The 20223-nt window shown below is 43.4% G+C and overlaps 1 protein-coding gene across 3 annotated transcripts in view; it reads left to right on the top strand.

Moving 5' to 3' along the window:
- Positions 1-20223, top strand: part of ITGA9 (integrin subunit alpha 9) — a 344586-nt gene that overhangs the window by 280112 nt on the left and 44251 nt on the right. The window contains exon 24 of one of the 3 annotated variants that reach the window (XM_054504511.2): positions 15172-16032. The exons of the other annotated variants lie outside the window; for them this stretch is intronic. Coding sequence (XP_054360486.1) covers positions 15172-15180 — 9 coding nt within the window. The 3' untranslated portion in view covers positions 15181-16032. Of the gene's footprint in view, positions 1-15171; positions 16033-20223 lie in introns of those variants that run through there. 3 annotated transcript variants of the gene reach the window in all.

Raw genomic sequence — 20223 nt, 5'->3', positions numbered from 1 at the left:
GCCCGAAGATGCTCACTGGGGTGGGTGGGGCTCCTAACATTCATGCCATTCTCCACTTTGGCCTTCTGGGACTTGGAATGGAGCAGGGCTTTCCTTCAGGAGTTTTGGGTGGCTTGGTGCCAGTTGAACTTACTCCTTTTGGGAGAAACCAGTCCTTGTAGCCCTTACTGCACCAGGAGATGCCCCTACTGCCTGGTGGCATTCCCTCCCCACCCCACTCTCAGCACCACCAGTCTGTAGTCTTGGACAGGCTACTGGGCAGCCAGCCACCAGCAACCTGTTAAGCCAACTGAAGCCCAGGGGCAGTTGAGAGAGGGCCCATCTGTCTTCCCTCCCCACACCCCGTGGGCCCCTCAGATTGTTTCTCTTGCTCTCACAGTGCCCTTGGTATCTGCTTTACCTGTGGTCCTCATCCATATAGAATGCTAAGGGTGGGCATGCTGTTCCCACAAGTCCTGGGCCATCACCCCACCTATAGCCCTGAGCCTGTTGCACAGTTTTCCAACTGTTGGTTCAGAATTCATCCAGACGCCTCTGAGGCTGCAGCTGTGATCCCTGGGCAGGACAGACCTGCCTCTAGGCTGCACCAAAGATTCTTATTTTTTTTCCTGCAGGGTTTCTTAAGGTCCAGCTGCCTGTGAGTGGAGAGTGCCTTTGCTTGCATGGGAGAGATTTTTCTAGGGAGCCTAAGGAAGTGTGACCACTTCCTACTCCTGGCTATGGTTCATGATCTTTCCTTATAGCAAATGTCCTAAGCCCCTCCACACTGCCTGTGTTCTATTTAGAAACCGAGCCATAGCGTGGTCTGAGAAAAGACTGTTAATTTCCATTGCCTCCCACCCATTGGGGTTGTGCGGCGCCCTGTCGGGACACACGGACTTCCCTCTGCATAGCAAAAGTGTGGGCAAGCCACTGTGAATATGGAAGCCAAGTTGGAATAACCATGAAAGAAAGAGTGTGCAAGAGGGGAGAAATGACAGACTTCTTTAGTCTGTGTAAGACAAAATCATTGCAAATCATAAATCATTCTGGATTTCTTCTGCAAACACCGGCAGAAAAATCACCCATTATGTGCCAGGCTCTGTAAGACAAATAAGTCACACAGCACTCCCAGAAAGTCAGTCGTGCAGGAGAGCGACCTAGAAAACATCATTGCAATACCATGGAACAGACGCAGTCATAGGGGCATGCCCAGAACCAGGGACAGTACAAAGGTGCAAATCCCACCCTGGGAAGGGCACAGGAAATGCAGACTCTCTGAGTCAGGGCTTAAGAGGATGTGTAGTAGTTCATCGGAAGAACATGTGAAGGGGAGAACATTCCAGACAGAGGGAAAGGTCACTAAGTTGTAAGTGTTCAGTGGAGGCAGGATCTGGTCCTCGATTCTCTGTGCCCTAGCTCTTACACAAATAGGCAAAGGTAAGCATTCTTTACACCTTCTCCAGAGTATACCGCAGTTAGATATCTGGGCAGTGTGACAGGAAGTACTACATCACAGTCATTTCCTGTGACAGTTGGTAAGTTAATCATTCCTTCTGGGGTGCATCATTTCTGTGCGCTTGTGGATCTGCTCCTTCATTTCTCCTGACTTAGAAATGGGGAAGGCCAAGCCCGCTGATACCAGAGGCTGTCTAAGCACACATGGATGTGGCCAAGAAATGACCCTGGGCTGCTGCAGAGGGCAGTGGCTTCTGTGGGCCAGACAGCCCATGCAAGGCAAACCTTTGCTCCTTAGAGAAGGTTCCTGTTTCAAGTGAGGATATGACCTCTCACACAGCTTGATGAGAATGGGCCTGGGAAATGTAATGGCTTCACTTTGTTGTAGTCTCTCTGCACAAACGAGCCTTTTAGCAGAGCCCCTGGGCCCGGGCCTCAAAAAAACCAACTTAGCACATACGTCATAAACTTTATGGCTTGTGGATGGGAGGCCATTGGAACTCAGATGGTCATCCCACCGCAAAGTTATATGTAGCTATGAAACATATAAAGCAAAAGTTAAGTCTCACTCCCAAAGTATGAAGTTGAAGGGCAAGGATGGAGGTTTGTCTCAAGACTCAATCTTTTCTTGTTGACACTGAAAACCTGTCTGTGAACAGCTTTCTGATGCTGGAAGAGGAGGCTTTGGAGTTTGGCTCTTGTAAATATGCAAGAAGGAAGAAAGTCCTAAATGACAGCTTAAAGAGAGTAAAGGGCTGGAACTATATTCTAGGTGAAAGTCCGGATCTTTTGAAGAACTCTAGTATTAATCTAGAAGAGACATTAAATAAATGTCATTCCATTCTTTTTTCCTCCTACAAAACCATCTGAAAAAGTCTACCTCTCTGGCCAGCTCTGCCCTTGCTTTTGGGCAGCAGTTCTGAAGAACTGACCTGATTTCCAGGAGGTAAAAGAGTTTGGGAATGAGGGATGATTTTCCAAGGAGACACATCAATAACTTTGCCATAGGGCACCATTTAGGGTATTGATATCAATATGATGTTAATACCAGTGTCCATTAGAAATATATCTTAGTAAATTGTAAACCCCCCTCCCACCCCATTCATGCAGGCACATCGGACAGGGCTGCCCATGATCTAATTTCTGCCAAAATGAGTCAGTTGATATGGGACCCTCACTTAATTTGTGACGAGTCTATATCCCTGTAAAGGAAAGATGTACCTGATATATCAGTAACCACACAAAAGCTTAAACTTAGAAATGGAGGGCTGAATTGCTTTCCCCTAGGATGATTTGGGGAAGCTTCTTAATGAAAGTGGTGTCGGGACCATTAAACTGATCACATTTAATCAAAGAGTAAAGAATGAAGAAAATTTCTCCTAAATAACTGACAAAAAACAAATACCATTTACTGCCCTCCTGAGGCTTTAATGGCCTGTATTCATGTGCTGTCAAATTTAATCCACACAGCCTCTTCAAAGACAGGTCATTATCCTAAGTTAAGGAACCAGGTTCAAAGACTTGCCCAGCATCACACAGCTGGTAAGCAATAGAGCTGGGTGTGTAACCAGGTCTGTCTGGCTCCAAAGCTCATGTGTTTCATACTGTATTCTACTTCACACCCCTCCGCGGAGTGCTGCCCATTTCCCACTCACCAGAGGCAGACACAGTCAACAGGTGATGAGCAGATCGCCAAGAATCACTCACTCAATGAGGAGCACCAACCCTAGGACAGAGAGGCACCAACTGCTATCAAAAGAATAATTGGAGCACCTGGGTGGCTCAGTCAGTTAAGTACCTGCCTTTGGCTCAAGTCATGGTCCCAGGGTCCTGGGATGGAGCCCCGCATCAGGCTCCCTGCTCAGCGGGGTATCTGCTTCTCCCTCTGCCTCCCCCTCCCCCCGCCCCCGGCTTATGCTCTCTCTTTCTCTCTCACTCACTCTCTTTCTCTCAAATAAATAAATTAATTAATTAGATCTTTTTTAAAAAAAAGAAAAACTAATACCAGAGGGTGTAATACTGAAGCGAACAGAAGATTTTAGAATGAGCAAGATTGGTGTCTTCAGAGAGATGCAAAAACAGTTTCCATAAAATAGAATAAGCTAGCATTTTATAAATTTAAAATTTTGATCACTCAAACAAAAACCTCAGTATATGAGCTGTGTAGTAGTGTGGATAGAAAAAAACAAAGCAGTGAGTTGGAAACTTGAGGGGTTTCCCAATAACATAGCACAAAAGGACCCTCCAAAAAAGCCAGTTAAACTTATTATTCCATTATTTTATAACAATTTGGAATGGAGATCCAAATGATCACAATATAAGAATTAGAAGGCAGGAAAAATGGAAGTGAAAGCAAGTCAAGATTCTTGTCTTATTTGTGGAAGAGTTTCTCTACCACTTAGCTCAAGACTTTGATAAAATAAAATGTTTAAATACATAAAATTTTAATGGCTCCTTAGAAGAATAAAAATAATGTAGGACATCCAAACCACTCAAGAAGTTTAAAGGAACTCATGAAGAAAAAAAAAATAAATACACACACACACATTTATATATAATAAGATGTCAAGAATAAATCCAAACAAAATAACTATGAATGAAATAAATGCCCTAGTAAATGACAGACTGTCAGATTGGATTTTTTTAATCCAAACATAAGTTATTTATCAGAAATGCACGTTTAAAAATGACCCTTAATGTATCCAAAAAAAAAAGAAAGGCAAATGCTAACAAAAAGAAAGCAAGTAAACAGTATTAATGGCAAACAAAATAGAATTGAAGCAAAAAACATCATTAAACAGGGAAAAAAAAAATGCATTTCAAAATGACCAAAGACACAATCTGCTGATAACTTGTAATATAAACAAACTTTTATGTAACCAACCACACGGCTATAAAACATATAAAGCAGTACCTGATTGAAATACAAGGAGTAATTGACAGTCACAGTCATTGCAGGAAAATTTATATATTTTCCTCAAATATCATCAGACAAGTAGGCATAAAATAATAAGTATTTAAATAATGGAACTAGCAATTGTGATCTCTTAGAGAGACAGACAGACACCAAGACAGAGTGAGTCAGCATGTCTGGATTTCAGTAGTGGTCCCCTGCTTACCAGCTTTTGGTAACCTTGAGAAATTACCTAAACTCTCTAAGCTTATTTTCCTCATCTGTAAAATGGGCTAATACATTGTGAGGATTGAAGAAGCTAATGTATATGGAGCAATTTGTAGAGATTTTAATACATAAATAGGGAATGCACATTCTTTTTAAACATAGGCAAATATTCACAAATTACCCATGTATCACATCACAAAAGCAAACCTCAATAGAAATGTTAAAGTCAAAGCACTACAGGCCACCCTCTAAGACCACAGTGCATAAACTTGGAAGCTAACAACCAAAGTTAGACAAACAGCCAACCAAAAACATAACCACTTGGGGATATTTGAACACCATTTGAATTAACTTTTTAGATAAGAAATCAAAGAGGAAATTATGAACAAATTACAAATAAAGGACAGTGAAACTTGTTCATACCAAAAGCAATGGCATGCAGACAAAACCCACACAGAGGAAAATACCATATACATAGAAAACAGGAAAGACTGAAAAAAAAGTGAACTAAATTGAAAACATAAAAGCTAGAAAAGGGACAATTAAATAAATTGGACTCTAAAAAAGTAAAGTGAAGATATTGTTAAAATGGAAGTCATGATATAGAAAGATAAAAAGAACAATAACAAAAGTATTCCACATCAATAAAACCAAAAGCTGGGGGATGGGGGCGGGGGGTTATCCAACACAACAGACAAACCTATAGCAAACTTGATCAGGAAATAAAAAAGAGGGATGATGCCAAAAACGCTAGAATGATGAACTACAGTCATACAGAGAAGATTTTTAACTTCTATTATTTTTCACAATTTTATTCCCATAAAAAAACCCTCAAAGAAATGCATGAAATGAAGTCTAACTAGACCAATTACCTTAGAAAAAAATGTAAAAGTAGCCAAAGACCTATACCTTTAAAAAGCACCAGGCCCAGCTAGCTATATAGTCAAGTTCTATTAAGTGGTCAAGGAATGGATAATTTCTGTGTTATAAAAGCTCTTCCAGAGAGTAGAAAAAGATGAAAAACTCATCCTAGGAGACTAACATACTCTGGGTCATTAACTAGAAATGAAGAGTGGGCACTTACACAGAACAGGAAACTGCAGGCCAAACTCACTTTGAAAACAGATACAGAAGTTCTAAATAAATGTTTGCAAAGCGATTCCTGTTAGAAGAAGAACATATTCTGAGTAAAGTACAGTGTCATCCAGGAATGCTACATTGATTCTTTATGAAGACATTAACAGTGTTCACTGTTAATATAAAAAGAATTAAAAAAGAATATTAAAAGAATTATCAGGATGAGGACTTCCAAAAAAGACAAAAGTTAAATTTAACATACATTTATGTTATTTTTAAAAATTTCCCGTAAGGAAGATATGGAAAGAAACTTCTTCAACTTGACAAAAGTCCTCCATCAGAAGCCTATAGAACCTATGGGATAGAAACCTGATACTAAGATGTTAGAAGTTGTCCCACCTAAGTGAGGAGCAAGACATGAGCTCCTGCTTTTGTTTCTTTGATTTAGTAGTGTTAGAGGTCTTGATGATAAAAAGAAATGAATAACCTTTATTGTAAAAAATAAGAAACAGAAGTATCACTGTGGCAAACAATGTTATTATCCCCTAGGAAATCTGAGATAATCAACTGATTGAATGTGAGGCCTTGTGAATGCAGAAAGTAAAAGCTGGGGCACACTTATAAATTACGTGACCTTTGAACGCATTCTGCAAGCCACCCACTGATCCACTGGCTAAGGGTGGAAGCCTTACTGGACCAAGGTGTTTATGTATGACCTCTGGCCAATCATTGGTTGATCACTAAGTTATGTCAACCCAGGACAACCCCTAGGAAACCAGGCTTAAAAATAAAACAAGTGTAAAAATAAATATGGAGCAGAGACATCACACACTGCAGGAGAAACATACTCCACAGAATTAGTCCAAGCAAGGCACTAAACCAATAAGCAAAACAAAAAAAGTAGCAACTACCACTTCCCAAAGCAGGGGTAAGAATACAGAGTTGCCACAATATCTAAAACATTCAGTTTAAAAGAATTTATGAAACATGAAGAAATCAGAACAGGGTAAACAATGTGCAGGGGGAGAAAAGGAATCAACTGAAGCTGCGTCTGAGGAACCCAGATGTTGGATTTAGTCATCAAGGACTTCAAAGCAGCTATTATAAATGTGTTTAGAGAACTAAATGAAACCATGCTTAAAGAATTAAAGGAAAGTATGATAACAATGACTCATCAGATAGAAAATATCAATAAAAGATGGAAATTGTAAAAAGAGCCAAGTAGAAATTCTGGAGTTGAAAGTAAAATTCATTAGAGGGGCTCAGTAGCAGATCTGAGCTGACAGAGAATCAGCAAACTTGAAGATAGATCAGTGCAGACCATCAAATCTGAAGAACAGAAAGAAAAAAATAATAAAGAAAAATGAGCAAAGCCTCAGAGATCTCTGAGACACCATAAAGTATATGCATAAAAATACACATAATTGGAGTTCCAGAAGGAGAGGATAGAAAAGGGCAGAAAAAATGTCTAATGAAAGAATTAACCCCCAAACAGTGGAGTTATATAGACTCCTGTACAATAAATGATATGAAGACAATTGGCTATCCATTTGGAAAGAAATTACAGAAAATCTCTACCTCACTGGAAAAAAATAAGTGGATTAGAAAGTTATATAAAAAAGGAAATATTAGTGGAAAGTACTGAATATTTTCATAATCTTTGGATAGGAAAGCTCTTCTTCCTAAGCAAGTCATAAAATCCAGAACGCACGAAGAAAAGATTGACAGATTAAATCTATAAAAATGTTAAACTTTTGTGTGATCATAAAATGTCACAAACTAAAAGATATTTGGGAGAATATATCTGCAACATGGCTAACAGACAAATATGTAAATGTCTTCAGATCAATAAGGAAAAAGCCAAAATTTATAAAAATGGGTGAAGGGATATGAACAGGCAATTCACAAAAATTTTAATGGCAAATAAACATATAAACAAACAAATACAAATAAGTGACAAACATTAGCATCACTGGTTATCAGAGCAATGTAAAATCAAATGAAAATAAGGTCCCCACCCAGTTAAACTGGCAAAATCCAAAAGATTGTTAATATCCATTGTTGGTTAAGATGAGAAATGGGCACTCTTAAATACTGTTAGTGTAAAAGGCAATTTGACAGTAACTGTCAGAATTTAAAATATGAATACCAACAATTCCACTTTTAGGAACCTGTCTCAAAATTCTCACATAATATGTATCCAGCAGAAATTTCTAACTTTTTGACAGTAGATGTAGATGTCATTGTTCTCAGCATAAATGTGAGCTTTTTCTATTTTGGTGAAATAGAAAATAATATGCCACTAGGATTCTGAGAGGAAGCTGTTAGATTCAGTTTAAAAAAAAAAAGGAGGGGCGCCTGGGTGGCTCAGATGGTTAAGCGTCTGTCTTCCGCTCAGGTCATGATCCCAGAGTCCTGGGATCGAGTCCCGCATAGGGCTCCCTGCTCCTTGGGAAGCCTGCTTCTCCCTCTGCCTCACTCTGTCTCTCATGAATAAATAAATAAAATCTTTTATAAATAAATAAATAAATAAATAAATAAATAAATAAATAAATAAGGAGTAATAATAAGACATTTTTATTAAGAACTTGTTATAGATGAGGCACAATACCAAGTAATTTACCTGGACAAATTCATTTAATCTTCATGAGAATTTCGCCAGGAAGCAGAGGCAGCAGGGGGTGCCAAGGTCACAGAGTTGGTAAGTGGCTAAGTTAGTGTGCACTCTTTTTTTTTTTTTTAAGATTTTATTTATTTATTTGAGACAGAGAGAATGAGAGACAGAGAGCATGAGAGGGAGGAGGGTCAGAGGGAGAAGCAGACTCCCTGCCGAGCAGGGAGCCCGATGCGGGACTCGATCCCAGGACTCCAGGATCATGACCTGAGCCGAAGGCAGTCGCTTAACCAACTGAGCCACCCAGGCGCCCAGTGTGCACTCTTAACCACTAGACTGCACAGCCACCTGCCAAGCCTCATGACATCTTTCTGTCTGGATGTGAGCTGTCCAGCAGCATTAGCATCACCTGGAAGTTAGAATTGTAGAAATGCAAAGTCTCAGGCTCCACCCAGAGCCGCTGAATCAGAATCTGCATTTTAACAAGATCCCCAGTGATGCATTTGCACATTAATACTGAGAAGCCCTGGCCTAAAGCCTATTACTTAAATCACTCCAAGCTTCCCTTTCCCCATCTATAAAATGGTGATGACAGTCTTTGCCAGGCAAGCCTGTTGTGGGGAATCTTTTATCCACATATTCATTCATTCATCAAATGCTTTGCACCCACCATATGCCAAGCACTGGTTTTTGCTGCAGGGGAAAAAAAGCAGACAAGAACTAATAATTTCCAGCCCTCGTGTAGCTTACGTTCTGGTAGAGACAAGTAATAAGTAAAATATAATAGCATATTACATGATGGCAAGTACTCTGGGGAAGAACAAAGGAGACAAGGGTGTGAGGATGAGAAAGTTTGTAGACATTTTCAGGAGTGGTTGCTGAGACCTTCACTCAGGGTGGGGGCACTCGAGCTGTCTCAGGAGGTTGTCATGTGGTCTTTGTGTATGAAGGCCTTGGCAAGTCTCTGTTTCCTGGGAATTCTCTCTCCTTGCATTTAGCTCTGCTTGGTTTCTCTCCTGTGAAACCCCAGGCCCTGTGCAGTGTCCAGATTGGACATCCAGGAGCCTCTGTGTGTGTGCTCATTAGGAGTCACCCTGGGGGAGCTTTCTGCCACAAAGTGAATCACTTAGTCACTGGCAACAGCAGGGGACAGTAACACTACTTTTTAAAGCTGGCTGGTGGCTAAGGCACATTTTGCAGGAGAGAAGTCCTGGGTTTCATGACTTAGTTATGCTTGGAGGGTAATTGCAACAAGAAGTCTGCCCTGCAGCAAGCTTGCTGGAGGCCAGAACTTAACTTGTGCACAAGCCAGGTCTGGCACTTTAAAGCAACCCAACAAATATCCCAGAATTGAACAACTTGGGTTTTTGTTTTTTTTTCCAATGTCTATTACTTTCCTCCATACTGAACACATGTTTCTTTTATTCCCCCACCTTCTACCTCAACTTTTCTGTAGAAATTCGAGGGCTTTTCCTATATACCCCAGCACTCATCCTGGGAGGGAGGTTCCTGCTAACAAGAATTCAAGGCTTAGAAACCCTCCCCAGGATGCAGAGTCCGTGGGTGATGTGCCTTCTTTTCCTTGAGTAACTGGTTTGCCTTTTGAGAACTTGCTGCCTTCTACTCATATTAACTTATCTGTGTAACTCTCAGAGACACCGCTGGGGTTCTCTGTAAAAAGATGAGCAAGGAGATTTTTTTTCTCTTGAGGGTGGGGGGATGGAGAGAGAGAATCTTAAGCAGGCTCCATGCCCAGCACAGAGCTCAATCTCATGACCCTGAGATCATGACCTGAGCTGAAATCAAGAGTTGTACACTTAACCGACTGAGCCACCCAGGTGCCCCAACAAGGAGATCTTAATGGTCAAAACTATGTGGTCTAAAACCCAGCATGACCTCCCATCCACCTTTCCAGGCCATTGCCTCTAATATCCTCAGCCTTGTCTGACCTTGTCCTCCAGCCACTCTGGACAGTGAAGGCTGCTGATCCACCCACTATGCACTTCCCTGGGCTTCCTGACCTCCTGGTTTCTTCCTTCCCTCTGGCTATGGAAAGCCCACTCATTCCTCAAGACCTAATTCTCACACATCCTCTCTTCCATCATGCCCTCTCAGATACCTTCCTGGGTAGTCCTGCCTCAGGCCCTTTGCACCTGCCTCTTCTGAGAGCACCCTTCCCCCAGATCTTTGCATGGCCAGCTCCTTCTCATAGTGTGGGTCTGAGCCCCAAGTTCATCTTTTCACTGAGGTCTTCCCTGACCACCTGAGCTAATGTTGCAAACCTCCATCAACTCAATCCCATTTCTCTGTGTTATTTTCTTCATAGCACTTGCCACTGTCTGAAATTACTATTTTTCATTGTATGTCTTCTTCCACAAGATTGAGAACACCATGACAGGAAAGTCATGGCTGCCTTGTTTCCTGTGTCTCCCCAGCTATGGTGCCCCGACCATAGTATGTGCTCAGATAAATGAAAGAATTGGCCACGCCCATGCTATTGAAATCAACTCAAGTATTTCTTTCTGCCTTAGTGTAGGGTGTGTGTCCTTAAACACCTGCACACCCTGCAGCACATCTATTGAGCACCTCATATGTCTTTTAGGGACTCAGGAGATTTGCATTGAGTTGAAATCCCATGTCTAGATGTTTTGGCAACTTCCCTTAACCCACAGCAGATGTTGCCTTAATTTAATGTGGGAATAAGTAAAAAGGTAAAACTTTGAAAGAAGGGGCTGAATCACGTAAGAGAAATGAAGGCTTCTAAGAGCAAACTTGAACTCCACAAATTTTGGTCAGAGACTTCATGAAAACATTCTTCTTCCTCACAAACACACACACACACACACACACACAGAATCAAGTCCACTGATCTCAGCAATGGCCTCAAACCATTTTTTTTTTCTTTTTCTTCCTTCTGCATATGTCTGAATGTGAGCTGAATAGTCAAGTTCCTGAAATGAGTCAGGATTAGGTTGGCTTCAGTTTTTTGGTTTTTTTTTTTTTTTTTTTCTCAACAGAAGCCAAGCACTTAAAAGTGGGGAGATGGCTGATTGAATTTTGGAGAGAGAGTTACGTTCCTGGGCTCTTGGGTCAATTTTAGTTTTGGCTAGAGGGAGAAAGTGTGTGTTTCTTTGCACAGCTTAACATTCAACACACACCCTCTGGAAGGTGGGGATAAGGTTCAGCCTGGGCTGTCCATGCACAGTGTGGTCCAGAGGCTGCCCTCTAACCCGTGTGGACAGAGTGCATGAATCAAGCCAGCAGTGACATCTCCCTGCTGACTGAGGGCGCCAGCTTATCAAGGAGCCCAGGGTCCTGTGCTCACGGCCGCTGTGACATCTGGAAGCATTAACGCTTCGTCACCCGCATGTGGGCCAGTTGGAATGCCCATGCTTCGGTGCAAGGTTCTGGTCCCCGACATGGATAAGCCTTAAAAGTCAGTGATAATGCCGTTTACTTCCCTTCATTCCTTAAAAGCAACATGACACAGAGCCCAGTTGTTGCTGGGTGAGGGGTTGTTACTGAAGTTGCTAACAGGAAATCTCACTGAGGATAAACAGAGCTCATCACTCCTTGCCCAGAAACACGTGGTTCTCATTTAACCTGCCCAGGACTCATTGTGGATGCTTCAGAAGCACAAAAACAGGAAAACTCCTCTCTCTGACATACACACCATGTTTCTTCTGACCAAAAGGAACTTTCTCGACCTTGTTAGATGCTGAGAAGTTGTTCTCTCCCCAGCTGTCCAGGAGCGCAGCTTCATTCACTTCTCCTTAATGACCCAAACTGAGGCGCGACAGCATACTTTAGACCTCTCGTGAAATCTTGAAACTTTAGACCTAAGGTTACTCTTTTAACTGCTCTGAAGTATGTACTCTCAGAAAGTTGTGCAGGAGGTTAGACAGATGGCTACACGTGAGACAGCAATCAGAAAACAATTGTTCTTTACTTTTATTTACTTGAGAGAGCGCTTGCATGTGAGCAGGGGAAAGGGCAGAGGGAGAGAGAGAATCTCAAGGAGACTCCACGCTGAGCGTGGAGCTGGACACAGGGCTCGGTCTCATGACCCGGAGATCATGATCTTAGCTGAAACCAAGAGTCGGACAGATGCTCAACCAACTGAGCCACCCAGGCGCCCCTTTACTTTTTGATAAAGGGATAATTATAAAGTGATACATCTCATAAATGCAACAATAACTCAGTGAATCACTAGGTGCGTTACTTTATCCTTTAATGTAAGATGGAGAGGAACTTTGTTCTTTGCCATAAGCTAGATCTAAGCTAGATCCAGAATCTAAATTAACTGATACAGTTCCAAGGGCTGTGTTGTGTCCCCTGGTGGCAGCCTGGGTGTGTGTGTCTCTCTCTCTCAACTTTCCAGCAGGCTGGCCGGCCACACCCAGAGGAGAAGGGGGGCGGGTAGTGGGGAGGGCATGCCATTGTTTTCACCAAACCCTAGAGCTGCTGAAGGGGAAAAATCATTGGGAAAAATCTTTTATAGTTAAGAAGTGAAATATTTTATGCAATAACGGCAGACTCATACAGAGGTCAGGATTGTACAATGGATTATGCTCTCCCTTTCCTCTGGAAGATTGATTCTGAGGCTTTGCCCCTTTATTTCCTGTTTCAGTTTTGGTCTCAGTAACACCCTGACCTTTCACAGTGGTGGTGGCCTTAAGGGATGGGGGAGGGGGGAAGAGGAAGCAAGCATTTTATTTAGAAGATAATTTTCAGTTTGAAAGAGAGGCGACATCTCAAGGGAAAGTTACAATCTTTTCAGGCTTTTTTAAGTTACTGGCTTTGCCCGTCTGGAAATTAAATGACCCCAGGTCATTCTTAAACTCCTTGCTCCTCCTGCTGCATCCCCCAACTCTGTCCGGTTTGGAGGCCTGCTGTTGTTTATGGACGACTGCTCTGCTCTCATTTACCTTTTTCAGTTCAGAAACCGAGCATGCTCTTCATTTGAGGATCGAGGTGGGGAGGACTGGCCAAAGCCAGAGAGCCTCCTATTAATTTACCTCGTATCGTTGTGAGCTCCAAAGTGTATTGCCTTTTGTTTGTATGAACACATTGGAGTCTCTAGCTACACACAGAGGTAACTATCAGAAAATCAGAACTCGCTGAACTGATAAACAAGGAGCCCTTTTCACAAAGCGAAAGAACCCGTGCTCCAGGAGGGTCTACCAGAGGACGCCTCTGAGAAGTCCTTCCTTTACATGGAATGATGCATGCACACAAACATTGTGTGTTCGACCTTTCAGATACAGTAGTAACGTAAAGCTAGGCGTACCCATTAGGGGGAAGTACCCAGGATTGTTACTGGTTTCTCTGCCCTTATGTTAAGTAGTGCCGTTCCAGGGGAAAACTCAGAGGGAGGGAATGGAACCTTAGAGCAGCTTACTGAGTTACTCTGGGTCTGGATTATTACAAAGACTCGAAATGACTGGTAATCCATGAAAGTATTTGTTTTAGGATTTATTAGTAAAATATTATCCTCTTTCCCCACTTTTTGGTCAATACCAAGAAACACTCAATAGTGAATCAGAGCAATGTGATTTAACGTAAGTCATAACCTAAGGAGCGCTGTAAGACTGGAAAAGACTTTATCACAGTTTTATATTTTGCTGAATGGAAAATATGTATTTTATTTATCTTTCTGTGGGTAAACATCTTAGGTCAGCCGAATTAGCCAGTTGGTATAATTTCTCAATCATTTTATGAGTATTGGTTTTTTTTTTTAAAGATTTTATTTATTTATATGACAGAGAGAGAGGCAGTGAGAGAGGCAACACAAGGGGGGGAGTGGGAGAGAGAGAAGCAGGCTCCCCGCTGAGCAGGGAGCCCGATGTGGGGCTCGATCCCAGGACCCTGGGATCATGACCTGAGCCGAAGGCAGATGCTTAACGACTGAGCCACCCAGGCGCCCCTATGAGTATTGCTTTTATTTAAAACTTTAAATATCACCAAAATTACTATGGTAAGTGTTCGGCCTCCTGTGGGAGAAGGGGGCTTATTATCTTCTGATACTCAGTTCCCAGATGAGGCAGTAGGTAATTGAATTAGCAAAGCAGGCATTCAGAACATTGTCTGGGTTTTCAAGCTCAAGGGGCATGTGAATCTAGAGAAGCAGGTGGCAAGTCAGGGGACAGGTCCTATTGACCCAGTTGCCATCAGCTGTGATGGGTGGAATACCAGATGGAAAAGTGGCCCAAGGATGTAACAGAGGACATAGAGTCAGTGATTAACAGATAAATGGTAGTTAACATGAAACACATGTTATTCAAAAATGAACCTGTGCCCTCTTTAATCCAGTCAATTTAACAAACATAGTTTTTAAATCAAACTTCCCCTAAGACCCACATTGGTGAAGACTCCAAGCATTGTTCATGGGGGGGTGCTTGTTGTCAGTTTATTCCCCTAGTTGAATCCCCCATTTCTCTTCTTTTGGCTGTGTACTGTGTTGAAGGCAGCCCATCAATCCAGGGACACTTCGGTGACCTTTCCCAGCCCTGGACCCCAGCCAGCTGGAGGATGATCACGGAATGGGGCTGATGCTGGTAGAAAGGAGACATCTGTGCCTCAGCCTGTTAAACACATACCAGAAATAGCACATGCTCCAGGTGAAGAGTGGTTCCTTCACTCTGAGACATGTTCATTGCCATCTGGGTAGCTGCCCACCCCACCCCCAATCTAAGATTTGCCTGTAAGACCCTCCTCTTTGTCCAGGCCCACCTCTCCTGCCTCCTTTCTGACCACCATTACCCAACATTCATCTGATGCCTGAGCCATGTTGAACTCTTAGGCTCTCTCTAGATCAAGTCTACTGTCCGAACCTCTGTGCTTTCGCAGATGCTGTTCCTCCCTGCCTGGAATTACCTTCCCTTTCTCACTTTGCTCTCTGAAAGTTCTCTTTACCTTCCAGGATCCATGAGAAGCGCCACCTCCCCTGAGTCCAGAGTGCAGATCACGACAAGCCAACTGCTGGGGGAGGGAGAAATTTGTGGAGAAGAGTCATGGTGGTAGCATGGCCGCTGCTCTGAGGGCTGTGAGCGGATGGACAGTGGGATGAGGGTCCGGGTGTGTGGGGGACATATGCTGTGCAGCCTGGGCCCAGGGAAGGTGGACCAGGAACGGGGCGTCCGGGAAGGGCTTCAGAGGTGTGCTCCTTCCACAGTTGAAGCATCTAGGTACCTGATTGGCTACTTACCCTCTCTGGGCCTCAGTCTTGTCATCGGTAAAACAGGTAAAAATTAAGGAGACCAGATGTCCCAGTTTGCCTGGCACATCCCTGATATTGGTCTCTATCTTACTAGTCTGTGTGGTTGACTCCCCCACTTCACTCTCAAAAATGTCCTGGTTTGGACAATAAATAGTATGGTCACCTTACTGATTTATGTGTATTCTCTATGCATGGGTACTGTAAAGATTCAGTGCATGCCATAGCTCTTAGGTTGGTACCAATGTTAGCTAGTATTATTCCTGTTTATATCTGATCTCTGTACAGGGATGGGGCCTTAAGCAGTTGGAATTGGTTTCCAGGGTGATACACTTGGGGAATGAGACCCAGAAAACAGATCGAAGGACTTCTCAGTCCCTCCAGTCTTCAGGCCCAGGGACAAAGACTGCATTAGGGCTACTCTGTTCTGGGACCTCAGGGAAGGTCAGCAAACAACTCTGAAATACCTTATGCAGGCCCCTATCACCAGACCACAACATGGAAATGCTTTGTTTTCCTCCAGCCCCTTTACCAGACTACCACAACCCAGAAAGTCTTTAGTTAAAGCTCTAGATGTTCCTTTGACTTATAACATGCAAAAGGTAGATTCTCTTTCGTGGCTTCATACCCGTGGAATCGCCCTGATTCATACTTTGAACCCAGTATTTTATGAAGTGAAATTTTGCCAGGCCACCTAGAGTGTACTGAGCACTTTGTCCTCGGATAGGCCTAGCACCTTGGTGGCTTCTGACCGTGAACCCTCCTGACCGAGGCTGACCTGGACCCTGCCACCAAGTGGTGTCCACATCTTCTTGGGCTCCTGACAGTTTCCCAAATCACTACCATCTCTCCCTTTCCGACTTGCACAATGTTTTCTTTGGGGTCAGGACAAGGGGAGTGGGGGAGACCAAAAGCCAGCAGAAAACCCTCAATAGCTGCCTTTGCAGAATCCAGCCTTGACACTGTGTCCTGCATCCTCTTGTCCTTTGTGTGTGTATCTGGTGAAGTCCTTTTATTCACATTCCAATAGACATGGACCTCTTCCAGCTCCCGGAGGTCCTGGAAGATAAGCAGCCATGTCATGGGAAGCATTTGGACTCAGATGGTCTGGAAAATTGATGAGAAGTGAGTGGGTAGAGATGAGCAGGGGTCAATGGCCACAGAGCCCTTGGCCAGCCACAGAAATGAAGCTGTTGGACATGAGCACTATGGTGTTTGGATTGTCTGCAATGGGAGAAGAAAACAGTACTTCCCCCTTGATTTTAGGCAAAGAAGGTGATTAGAACCAAGCAGGGGCTGATCGACAATTGCTTAGCTACGTAATGTGAGATTGGGCGGCCCCGTGCTCTTACAAAATGCACAGATAGTCCTCGAAGTAGGAATTAGCAGGTGAGGACCACCTTAGTGGCCATCTAGGCCACCATCCTCATTTTACACGAGGCAGCTGAGGCCCTGGAGACCCAAGCTGGCACAGCTCTCAGGAGGCAGAGCTGGGGCTGGCTCCTGGACTGTCGAGGGCTCATCAAGACCACCTGTGCCACGGGATTCCCTCACCGCATGCTTCTTGCTGCCAACAGGCAGTCACGTGACCTTGGACGGGTCCTGGAACTCGGGGGCTCTGGTTCTTTATCTGTCAGCTGAGGCCAAGGAACTGCGTGATCTGCAGGCTGCCTCCCAGAAACCACATTCCAGGATGCTCTGTCCCCCTTCCAACCCAAGACAGCCTGGAGGAGCCTGGCCCCCCAGCCAGCAGATACTTTTATCTCCCATGCTCTGGCCAGGAGTTGTTTTTCTGGCCACAGTGGCAGAAATGGGCCAGGATGGAGGATTCTGGGCTTCCTAGGCTTCTAGGTTAGTGCTCCCTTCCTTTTGGCCTAGGTGGGAACAAGAAGGTCTGGTTTCCCTCCACCTCTGCCAGTCCGTGACTCCCGCCCCAGCCCCATCCTCAGCCTCTATACCTGAAAGACAGGAAAATGGTTATAAGCACCAACTCTGGAGCTGGATGGCCTGCTAACTGGGGGACCTCAGGTAGTCATCTGGTCTCCCCTTGCCCCTCCGTTTCTCCATCTGTAAAATGGGGATAGTAACAGCACTCACCTCCAGGGGGCAAGGGCTGCATGAGCTAGTATGTGTAAAGCACTCAGAACCTGCATACAGTAAGGGCCGCGCACATGTTGGGTGTTACTGTGACTGTCGCATACGTATCTATCCAACATAGAAAACTCCTTCCCTTCCACGACCTGGCCAGGGTCTGAGCTGCTCAATTCTAGCTGAGGGAGTGTCTGCAGCAGGATTAGTGGGTCGGAATCAGACTCATGCAACACCAGGCAACCTTCAATCTCCCCTTGAAAGAGGACCACCCTGAACCTCACAGAAAAATGTTTCCCCCCCGATTGATGTGATGCCCGTGTAACCACAGTCGGGAGCACAACTGGCTGAGATTTTCATTCACCACAGAGTCAGTCTCCACTTCCCTTCTCCAGATTCCACTGGGGCAGATCAAATGTCACATGGGATCACATCACATCACGGTCGGCACCCTGTTCACTGGCCCCCGAGACTCCAGGGGAAAGAGGAGAGGGAAGCTCTGAGCCATGTGTCTGCCCCTGCCTGGCACGCACTGAGGCTTCAGCCGCTGCTCACCCCCTTGCCCTGCCATTCCCAGCTTCCTGCCAGTCTGTGTGGGGGTCTTCACAGTGCCAGGATCCTCGCACCCCAAGTTAGCAAAACTGGCTGAGTTGGGGCTCCATTCCCACACTTGCTCTCCCAGCCTGGAGACCTGAAGCACCAATTTGCAGAGCCAGGAGGAACTCTGCCCCCATCCCTGATTTTAATTAAGGACGAATGCATCCTGCAAGACTCAGAGATTCTGTTTCTCTAAACCCAGACCAATGTGTTTGTGTGGTCAGGCCCAGTCATCTCAACAGAGGAATGTGCACACCCCAGGCCTGCAGAAGGACCATTTTTCCAGTAGCCTTTCAGCAAATGTCCACCTCAGAAGACAAAGAGGGAAAGTGGAGGATGCTTCAGAGCGAAAAATGATTGGAATTAAGAACATGAGGACAACACATTCAAGTTCTCAAATGCTTGATGAACGAAATGTTTTCTATCCACAATGTGCCCTATGTGCCTAAATGGAGGGTAACCCCCAAATAACATAATCCCCACTTCCCTGATGAGGTACATTTAATGCTTTTTTGGCCGACTTAGTAAGAGTGAGAAGTGTGGATGCCTTGAAGGTAGGGGATGGGAATGGACTGGAAAGAGGCCAGAGGGAACTTTCTGGAGTGAGTGACAGATTCTGTACCTTCATTGGGGTGGTGGTGATGTGGGTGATTTCATTTGTCAGATTTCATCAGACTATACCCTTAAGATCTGTGCATATTTGTGAATGTAAATTTTACCTCAATAAAAGAAGTTAGAAACGGAATGAAATAATATCTACTTATAATATTTAACCTAACCATGCAGTTGCATACTTAAAATTGTATAAGAATAATATATTAATTTTATATTACTCTTTCCATTCACACGTCTCCTGAAATTATTTTATGCAAATGTATCTCCTTCGAGATCAGCGTCTATCACAACGAAGCTACTTTTTAGTCGTTTTCCAGAGCATATCATCTCAAATTTGTCTAATTAATTTGAAATGCAGTATATTTTGAATTCAAGCTTCTTGCTGAAATTTTATGGCAAAACACAAGTGCTCGTTTGCATAACATTGCAACAGTCTTTCTCATTTGTCTTGTGATTATGCATAATCCTCACTACATAAGCAACGTGTGTTTTGCTTTCTAAAATGAGCTTTAAAATATTTAGCACAGTTTGACACACTTGCACCCGAGGAATAATCCCCAAATCTGTGTTAAATCTCATTTCCTCCTTCCCATTAATTCCCTCTCGTAACCTCTAAAAGCGGCCAAAACCAATATTGATTGAGACCGTTTCAGGCTGATGTGTCTTCCCAGATTTTGTGGTTCAAATAAAGTAATTGAGGGGCGCCTGGGTGGCTCAGTCAGTTAAGCGTCTGCCTTCGGCTCAGGTCGTGATCCCAGGGTCCTGGGGTAGAGCCCTGCATCAGACTCCCTCCTCAGCAGGGAGTCTGCTTCCCCCTCTCCTGCTCACCCTGCTTGTGCTCTATATCTCTCTCTCAACCCTCTCTCTCTCAAATAAATAAAATCTTAAAAAAAAAAAAATAATAAAGTAATTGAGACAGTCCCAAATTATAAGACATTCTTAAAGAATAATAAATCCTAAACTATGAGAGATTGGTAAAGGCAACTCTCCCTTTTTTAATAATTTGAGGAAAGAGACCTTCATCTTATTTGTTTTTAGGCATATATAGTAAATCCTGGTGTATGTGTTTATTAGAGCAAAGAAAAAATCGAGATTAATGCAGCAAATTTGGGGGTCTTATTTTATAGTTCATTATGAAAAGATTAGCACTGTTGGCTTAAGTTAGAAGTTTCTTTATATAAAAGTTTTAAGTTTTGCTCCCTACCATGAATGAGAAGCTGAAACATTCTTGAATAAATTCAAACACACTATATTTCCCTCAAGGGCATTAAAAATAAGAGTGTTTGATTTAAACAGATGATTCTGGTTAGAAATGGGATTATAAACACCATCCTAAATTATGAATTACTAATTACGACTTTTACCACTTGACCTTCAGTTCTGTCTAGTCCTCAGCTACAACCAGTGTGCTATGATGATGTATATAAGAAGTCTTGGTTTTTTCAGCATTTCCTCAAA

Source organism: Mirounga angustirostris, unplaced genomic scaffold (genome assembly GCF_029215605.1).
Source record: "Mirounga angustirostris isolate CCGP_5_RB_7025 unplaced genomic scaffold, mMirAng1.0.hap1 SCAF_1, whole genome shotgun sequence".
Classification (NCBI taxonomy): Eukaryota; Metazoa; Chordata; class Mammalia; order Carnivora; family Phocidae; genus Mirounga; species Mirounga angustirostris.
This window is presented reverse-complemented; position numbering and strand designations above follow the sequence as displayed.